Source organism: Microcebus murinus, chromosome 23 (assembly GCF_040939455.1).
Source record: "Microcebus murinus isolate Inina chromosome 23, M.murinus_Inina_mat1.0, whole genome shotgun sequence".
In the NCBI taxonomy this organism is placed as follows: Eukaryota; Metazoa; Chordata; class Mammalia; order Primates; family Cheirogaleidae; genus Microcebus; species Microcebus murinus.
The window spans coordinates 16,441,475-16,451,073 of NC_134126.1; the positions used below are offsets into that span (position 1 = coordinate 16,441,475).

The following is a 9,599-nucleotide window of genomic DNA, read 5'->3' on the forward strand; positions in this document are numbered from 1 at the left end:
CTTTAAGGAAACACATACACAACTGAAAGGTTGTGCAAATGTTTGTCTTGGAATTTTCCATTCCTTTCCCACATACAAGGAGGAGAAAACAACAATCAAAAGGCAAGCCTTGCTGGTCCGTTGCCTCGGGTTTCCTGAGTAAGAAAGAAGATGGCTTTGAAAAGGCAGGCTTGGGAACTATTCTCGGAGTGGGGTGCATTGATTTAGTCTGGAAACGACTAATTCTCAAGTGCATCAACAAGGCAAAACCACAGGACATACCAAGCTATGGCACTCCTGCCTCAACTCATACCTGGGCTCTGAAATATCCGAGTCTGACAATGGTAACAGAGGTATAGTTAAATTAAAATTACATTAATTACAAGTTCCACTACTGGGTATTTCAAAAATAAAACTTTCCAATTCAAAATTGCCGCTGACGACAAAAATCCTCTTTTCTGGTGACAATTCCCTTTTTAAACCACCTGGTAATTGTGACCAAAGGAACAGAGGACTGATTCATCTACGCAGTCCACACACAGGGAAAGCCTGAGACCCAAGGATTCAGTTTTGCATGACAAATCATGACTAGATGTGTCTGGTGTCCCTCCCTCCCCCACTCGTTATCTGTCATTAAAGACAGTTCATTTTTATTGACAAATGTATAGTTTCTTTTTTTTATATTTTCACTTATTCTAAACCAGGGTACCTTGACGAGACCATAACATAATTTTCCAAAATAGTTTATAAAGTTCCTCTTAAGGTATTTTCATAACCTAGTAATAATAATCTCATAACAACACAGCTGAAGCACAACATTCCAATATTAATTCTTTAAAACTTAAGAAAAAAAGGCACATTGAACATCATGGTATTTCACGATGATGACAGCAGCATTAAACAGAGAGAGCTGGGCCAGCCACAAAAATACTGGAAAAATTCGAATTTGAAAATTGGCATCACATTTAAGGTAAATCATATCTATCATCATAGCCAGTCACGTGCTTTAAATATACATCAGTGTACGCGTGTCTTGTTATCTAATTTCTAGTTTTCTTTCTAGCTTTTCCTGACAGATGACTAGCAACTAGAAAAAAGTCAGAACATCCTTCTCTATATCAGAAAAGATCACACCTAAAATTGTCCTTTTCTCTCCACTTTCTTTCTGGATTCCTTCCTACAACAAGTACTGCTTGTTTCATTTGGTGATTTGGGGGTCCCTTTGTAAATCTTTGTTCTTTTTCTACGTAGACGGCTCAAAAATAGTAACCTCTTCAATAAAAGAGCAAATTCAAAAGTATTCTGGAGATAATTTCAATATTATCATTTTAAGGCTGTAATTTGGATATTTTAACAGAAGGAGAGTCCAGCAGCAAATGAAGTATACAATGTAAGTATCTATTCTCAGAGACATGAATTATCTTCTAGATGATATACTATCACATAATTAGTATTCTTCAGTAGAATATCGAATATTCTCGGTAATTGCAAATAAAACAGAAAATTACATTAAACGTATCCATGACAGTGTATGGAAATGTTGTAGACATGTCTCCATTTCCACTCCATTTTCACATTTAATCATTGCTAAATCTCTGCAACGTATTTTTCTGATGTCTCATTCTATGACAATATTCCATATGCTTGGCAGTCTCTCCCTCATAAGAAGAAACTTTCAATTAATTTGGCTGCAGGTTTTGTCTCTATGAAGCTATTCCCAGAACCAATCCCTTAACCCCTTAACATTATAATTAAAGCAAATTATACTTTAAAGGCATCTGGGGGTGAGGTAGGGCAGTAAAACATCTGTGGCTAGACCCAGACTGACAGAGGGAAGGGGGCAGGGAGATTTGAGAAAGGAAAATCCACCAAAATATAATCACAGCAGGAGTGAGGACTCACCTCCCAAGACGGTGATTTTCCAGCCAGTCACTAATGCAGTTAACCCAAGTACATTTTCCAAGGGAGGATCAATTTCAATTTCACCAATTAAACCCAACCTGTCCACCTACCCCCAACGGCAGTGCCTCAAAATGGTTGATTTGTGCTCCATTTTGATCTGGGCTCCTATAAAAACCGAGGACTGAAAAAGGCAAAAACCTCACAGTGGCATCTGTTTTTATTTGATTTCTTCCTTACCACAAACAACAATGACAGTCCAGCTCCAGGGTGGCTTCTGTCCCAAACCCAGCACCTGTTCTTCCCTCCCAGGTCTCTGAGAAAGAGGGACGTTGCGTCTCACCACCCTGCAGCCTGCTGGACACTTGTCCCCCAGGTAAACCCCTGTGCTGTAAATTCCCGCACAAACCCATGTTCCTCCCTGCAAAGATTTCACAAAGGAAAGAAGGAAAAGACGGAAGAAGGGTGTGGAGGAAGAAGGAGGAAAGGAGAAAAAGAGAGAAGACATTCAAGCCACCAAACCACAATGGAATTTTACTAAGAGCAATAGACCCTATTTGCTCCCATCTGTGTTATGGGCATTGTTAATGCTCATTCCAGAAAGGGAGAGAAGTCAGAAAATCGTTATAAAAGTAAATGCCCCCCCACTCTGCAAAAACAAAACAAAACAAAACAAAACAATAAAAAACGACCCAGCCATCTCCAAATCCAGCAGTCTATATATCTGGTGCGGCTTCAGTCTGTCTTCAACCTTGAGTTTCCCAAAGTGGGTATTACTCCTTTTGTCCTCTCAGCAGCTAAACTGGTTCCAAGTCTCTATGTGTTCCAAAGCTTCTCAGCTCTATTCCTGATAAATTTCCCTAATTGAAAGAAATGGCACAAGGTCCCTTCATCCAACTCCACTGACCCTCCCCCATTCACTTCTCTTCAACTGGATGAGGACGCAAGTGGCCCCGCCAGAGAAATCCACCGTATATCCACCGTTCCTGCCCGAAACAAGACGCCCAGAGGAGATTTCTTAACAAGGTAATAGAAAGAACGGTTCATCCCTGTTTAACTAATCTTCTATCCCTGCGACTGCAGGCGCTACCCTACTTCCCCTGGCTGGTCTGTCCCCTCCCAGCACCGGGGTCTCTCTGGTCCGTCTGCTAAAGTGGGTGCTCAGTAATCACTCACTGGAACGCAGGGTGAAAGGGCACTACAATCCGAGACAAATGGGAAATTAGGGCAATGCAAATATTTAGGACTTGAGGCTGTCTACACCTGGCCCGCGGGGTCAGCAGGTCACCGTTTACAAGATGGTCCCGTGGCCCGTGTTTTTGTCTACTCGATGGAAAGAAATTGCTTTGCCCGCTGCCCGCCTCCCCCACCTCCACCTAACCTCTGGGAGGACTCGATTTTTTTAAATCGACCTCGGTATTTGCAGCCATGCAGGCGGGCTGGACGGCGTTCGGAGGGCTCGCGTTGCCCTAATCCCCGCGGCATTCAGTCTACATTCCTGCCTGAGCCCCCCTTTGTTTCCGGTGTGTGGAGCGGCAGGTGCAGGTACCCCTGGCTGCGCTCGTCCCTCCTTGAACTTCCTGCCGCCCCCGGCTTGCTCCTGCCATGACTTTTCTAGTAATTCCTTTCCTTCTTCATTAGTTTCGCCCTTTAGAGCCCTTCAAAAAGACACATTCGCCCCGCCTTCTAAAAATTAAAAAAAATTTAAAAGGCCCCCTGTTGGATAAAGTCAACCCCCCTAGAGAGACGGGGTGAAGCCCGCACTGGGTCCGGGGCCAGCTGCGGCCTCGGGTACGGTGTGTGCAACCCACGGCCCGCGCCACCTCGCCTTCCCGGGTGGCGCACAGTGTCCCCAACTCCTCCCCCCCCACACACACACCTCTGGTCGAATTTAATTTACGTCGTCGGCTGCCCAGGTAGAGAGCCCTGGTCTCTCTTGAGCCCGCCACGTTCGCAGCGCTCGTCGAGGTCCCCAAGCCAAAGGGCAGAGCGGGGAGCGGAGGCTCGAACGCGGGCAGAACGCGCGGGCCACGCGGAGCCCGGCTGCCTCCCCGGTTCCCAAATGGGAGCATTACTTTCTAAGGGTTAAAATGTCACGGAAGGCTCTAGCCGCCGGCATCGGGGTTTAATTCTGTCTTTCCAAACGCTTGGCGCGACACGGGCACGGGGAGGGAGAGAGGTTTCCGCGCAAACTACTTCCCCTGGGCGCGCCGTCGGCGCTCGCGCCCGCTGCGCCCGTCCCGGCGGGGACAGTCTCTGCGCCGCTCTGAAGGGCAGGAAACGCGTCCCAGCCTCGGCCAGTCCCGGCTCAATCGGGCTTCGGGGCTGCACGGGAGAGTGGGCGTCAAAAAGGAATGGGAGCGAACCGCTGGACGGAGGGAAAGGGCCGAGGCGCAGGAGTGCCGAATGCAGCACCGTGCGGGGGACACCGAGGCCGCCCGTCCCTTGCCCCGTTCCCGGCCGCGACCTCTCCCCGCGGCTGTGGGATGCGGAGAGCGCAAAGCCGGCTGTCCCCGAAAGGCGGCCCTGGCCGCATCTGCCTCCACCCGCGAGCCCCAGAAAACTCGGGGCCCTCCCGGGCCCCCCGTGAGAGAGCCCAGGACCGTGCACCGCCCGCGGGTGCGCGGCAAACGCTCTTCGGAGGAATTCTCTTCTGTTCCTCGGGCCACCCAGGCCGGCGCCTGCCCGCGGGGCGGAGGAGCCCTGCTCTGGTCGCAACGAGGTCGCGCAGGTCGCGCTCCCAGCCCCTAGGACGCCCCTCCCGCCCCGTCCGCACAGCCCCGCCGAGCTCAGGTTTCCGCAAGCCGGGACCTGGGCCAAGCGAGGAAGCATCTCGAGTTGGGTGGCTCTTCCGCTTCTCAGTCCCTACTTCCCGACTTCCCGGGACACTGGGGACCGCTCAGTGCAGACCTTTGCCCCTCACCCCTCCACGTGCTTGCTCGGCGCCCCGGTTTAATCGTTAATTCTGCACGCTGAGTGCACCGGGACCGCGGCTTGCCAAGCTGCCCTCCGCCCTCTGTGATCCCGGCTTTGGAAAAGACCCGAGCCTCTCGCCCCTCCCGCGTCCCTGACCACCCGCTGTCCCAAGCCAGGTGCTGCGGAGTCACCCCAGTTTCTCCAAACGCCCTTCTGGAGGGCGTGGACCCTGGCTGGAAGCTGGGCTGGATCCTAGCGGCTAGGGAATCCGATCCCTCAACCTACGGGGCTGGACTCGGCCGGCGGGGACAGCGGCCTGACCTTTAACAATTGTCGTGCACTTGGCAATATTTTGTGACACAGGGAGGGAGGTCTATGGTGCCCCGGGCTGTCTGTTGTCTTCATATCTGTATCGGAATCTGATAGTCATATGTGTGTGTGTGTGTGTGTGTGTGTGTAGAGAGAGAGAGAGACAGAGAGAGAGAGAGAGAGAGATGGTTTTTTCCTTGCGCAGCGAGACAAGGCAGGATGGCAAGAAGAGCGAACAGCTCCGGAGTTGGAGAGGACTCCTGCCTTGGGAAACGAGTGCGTGTCACCTCCTTCGGAAATGGCCCGCAAGAAGGACATACGGTCAGGGGCTAGCATTCACGACGCGGGCTGCGCGGGAAGGTTTACCCGCGCGCCCCAGGGGCGCCCCAGGAGGGGAACAAAGTGGCAGTGGGGTGTCAGACAGAAGTCCTTCACTCAGACCCTACCGAATACAAAATAAACGATCCTTTTCCCACAGCTTCGCGGATTGCAAGAGGTTGCAGACGCAATTTTAGGAGACAAGGAAAGGGGACGGAGACGGCCCGACCTGCTTTCCATTGACCGCTCCCCAGCCCCAACGGGCAGTCTCTTCTTCCTTGGGGTGGGGTGGGGGGACGGGGTCGCCCCCTCTCCCGCCTGCAGTCCCGGGCACAGGCGTCGGCTGTCCTTTCCTTCCGTGCCTGGGAAGACTACGTGGGAGATGGGTCAAAACCGAGGGCAAAGGGCGGATAAAATGTCCCACCTTCCTGTATTCCCTGCCCTTTTCCGAGGCGCCTTAGCCGGCGAGATGGGCCGGCAGGGTCCAGGCGCGGGGACAGGACCGCTGAGGTCCTGGAAGAAGAGTTTGGGACGCGGCTCGGGAGGCGCTCGCCGCACCCAGCACGGTCCTGGCCGGCGCTGGAAGGACCTTGGCCTTCCTTCAGCCCAGAGTGAGGCGGCGGCAGGGGCGACCCTGACGGAATCTGGCCGGGGACGGAGAGAGAGAGAGAAAGAGAGACACCCCCCCTCCCCCGCAACCCCAAATCGCGGGGGGCCAATAGCGCGGGGCCCACCAGCTCCGGATGAGGTCCCTTTCTGAACCCATTATCTCGTCCCCCAAAATATACCAAGCCCTTTCCAAAGAGCCCCCGGCCCGTGCTCTAAGTGACCACCCGTGGGTGCTGCCTCCAGCCGACACAGGCTGCTGCCACCCACAGCAAGGAGCCATTGACCGCGCAGAGGGGCTGCACCTGCTGAAGGAAGGGGACTCCCCTACTCCAGCTGGCTCTTGGGATCGCTACCGGCCTCCGCCCGCCCCATTCCTTCCAACCTCCTCGCTTCAGGCTGAGGACCCGATGGCCACGAGGAGCTTGTCCCGAGAAGTCCTATCGGAGCCTCCCGGGGGCTGTCAGAGCGGCAAGGCCCGCGCAGGGGCCGCGCAAGGTGAAAAACGGGGAGGGCGACAGCGCTAACTACCAGTCCGCCCTGGAGTCTACAGCGGCGGGAGGCAGAGCGGAGAGGGAGACCGCGGAGTTGTGAGCAGAGACCGAAGAAGACAGAATTTATTACATTACTTGGTAACGTTTTCCTGATGGGAATGCACCTCACACGTCCCCAAATGCGCAAAAGAATTTTTTTTTTTGCCCTACCTTGGGCGTCATATGCAAAAGAACATTCTGACTGCTGCCAAAACAAACCAGATTTAAACTCCTTATAAAATGCCCCTAAAGGTGAGGGCACCAGAGGCACCAGGAGATTAGGGGGATCCCCAGACCTGCTGCCCCAAGTGCTCCATTTGTGGTAGCTCGGGGTGATGAAGATGCAAGAACATATCTGAGTCGGGAGTGGGGGCAAACCCAGCCTTCCAGTTGGCAGATCGGAGAGACCTCTGTGAGCCAGCCCCTCTCCTCTCTCCTCCCCAAGATTTAAAAGGCGAGGGCCCTGGGATTACCCTTTTTCCTCCCAGAGGCTCCATCCCCCCCCCTCTAGTTCTTAAGCCACTAAGCCCCGTGTTTCTGGAAAAGGAATGTGTATATGTGGGTGAGGGAACCACGCCCCACCTACCCCTGGTGCCAGCACCGAGCTTAATAGCCAGCAGCCAGATCAGCTGCAAGGGAGGAAACAATCCCCCGTTACAAAAGAAAACACAAGTTGGATCCCAAAGTCTTCAGGGATGGAGCCCCTCAATTTGGGCCAGTGCCCAGGCCACAGAACCCCGGCAAGACAAAAGAGAGGGCTGCCCATCCCCTCCTGGTCTGGCATTGTCTTGCTGGGGTGAGAGTTGTTTCTATATCTCCTTAAGTTTTCCACAGTTTGAACCCAGACCCAGGGCCCTGGTGAATTGTAGCTCTGAAGGCGAGATCTGGGTATTTCAGGAAAGCGAGTTCCTGAGGCAGAACATCAAAGTTGTTTCTGAGCAGGAAAAGCAAAAAGTGAGACAATCTCAGAGTGGGGCATCTCAAGAAAGGCTGTGATAGCGAAGCCCAGCGTCCTTCATTGTGGTCCCAACACACCGATCACCCGCGGGCCACAGCCATTAAAGCACAGACATATCGGGTACCAAGGACAGGGGTCGTACACATGCACGCTCCCCCCCCCCACTCGCACTCCTTTCAGTCGCGCAGAGCTGCGAGCAGCTTAAGGACTTGCAGCGTCTTTGCCAGGGTTTGTGTTTCTGTTTGTACAGGGGCTGACACCCCACTCTGTCCCTGCTGGGGTGGGGGGAGCGGTGAACCTCCAGTGCCTTCCACAGAAACATCTTAGCAGTCAACTCACCCAAAGCACAGCACAGGTGGGACTGTTTGCCTACAGTTGACATAAGGACACAAAGAATCTATAGGATATAGTCAAGAAACAACGTAAATAGGCCTTGATGAAACTATCCTATTCTAGTCCCTTGTCAAAAACTTCCCAGGGAAGCCGGGGCACCCACTCGCCAGCCTGCCCTTCGCGGTGCGGCCGGGACAGAGCTAGTGCCGCGGAGAGACCGGGCACTGGAGGGCGCGCTCGTGCGCCCTCGTTCGCAGGCAGTCACCATCCTTGGGTGAGCTGTCCTTTACTTGAAAGGAACCCCGAGGATGTAGCTAAATAAGTCGCAGGTGGAAGTACAGTCCCTTGGCACAAGTGGACTGAGGGAAGCCTCGGTTTCTCCACCTTGCCCAGGGGCACCTGCTGAGCGCGCGAGCCGGCGGGGCAGGACACTCAGGGCGCCCACCGCGGACGCGCGCGCACGACGCTCGGGCACCTGTTCCGGCCTCCGCACAGATCCTCTCTCGCGGACTCTCCATTCGGGAGTGAGGGACAGAGACAGATTTCCTCCGGGAAAATCTGCGCGCGCGCCCCCTTACACACACACACACACACACACACACACACTGAGCGCTGGGGACAAACGCGCCCGAGCTCACGCCGCCTGGCTCATTTCGGGCGCGGGAAGAAAGCGGGCGGGCCAGCAAAGCGCCCGCACACCCCCGTCTTCCCCGACACGCCAGTCTTTCCCCCTCCAAACCCAAGCCTCCCGAGCGCCTGCCATCGCGAGCGCAAGAGCTGAACCGCGAGTTCACAACTTCGTCCCGGCGCTTCCCCTCCCCTGCATTCCTTGGCTAGCTGGACTCTGGCGAGCAGATTCCCTCACAGGAGCAGCCAGTGCCCCGCGACACACGTGGCGAGAGCAGCGGGCAGTAGCGGCTGGGGACGCGCTGGGCGCGCACGCCAGGCGCACCGGCAGCGGGGACGAAGAGTGCGGCCCCGGCTTCCCCGCCGCCAAGCCCGGGGGCGGGAGACGCGCTTTCCAACTTCCCGCCACCTGGGATGAAGTTGCACTAACGGTCCTGCTAGCTCTGACCGCCGCCCCGCAAGGAGATTATCTGGGGGAGCCACCCTCCCCCAGGCCTGGCCTGCAGCTCGCGACCCAGGTGTTCCCAAACAGCACTCTCCCCGGCGCTCCCAGGGAAGCCCCGGGTTGCAGATGCGGGTTCTGCACTCCCGGCTCGCCTCAGGCCCGATCCGGGAGGCTCTGGCGTTCCGCCCCAGCCGCCAGAAGCCAGGCCCTTCAACTGCACCCTGGCCAAAGCCTCTGCCCTGTGACCGCCTCCGCGCCCCGGCCGCCGGCCCCTCCCGCCCAGGGCCACCGACCGCGTCCGGCTCGCCCCGCAGCGGCGGAGGCCGCCAGCTGTCTGGTTATCAGATTAAACCGGCGAGAAAGGGGGTGTCTTACGCTGCATCGGCACACCGAGCATCTCCGGGAGCCCCTTGACAGCCCCCTCCGCGGGGACAGTCGCGCTCTGCATCATCTCGGAGCGAGCGACAGGGAGTCGCAGTCCACGGAGATCTCTCGCCCTCTCGCTCTAGCTCGATTCAGAAAATTGAAAATAATAATAAAAACCCAACCAGGCCGCCGGAGTCACGGGGAAGCCGGGCCCGCGGCCTCTCCGGAGGACTCCACAGGCTGGCCGGCCCCTCCCCCGCACCCTCGGCCCGCTTCGGGTCCCTTTGATCTCGCTCTCCGGGGCTGGTGC

The 9,599-nt window shown here is 55.3% G+C and overlaps 1 protein-coding gene across 1 annotated transcript in view; it reads right to left on the reverse strand.

The window, feature by feature from the left end:
* Positions 1–9,374, reverse strand: part of LHX4 (LIM homeobox 4) — a 39,471-nt gene extending 30,097 nt beyond the window's left edge. Inside the window, exon 1 of the mRNA XM_075997004.1 lies at positions 9,299–9,374. Within this exon, the coding sequence (XP_075853119.1) occupies positions 9,299–9,374 (76 nt within the window). The remainder of the gene's footprint in view (positions 1–9,298) is intronic.
* Between the last annotated feature and the right edge of the window lie 225 nt (positions 9,375–9,599).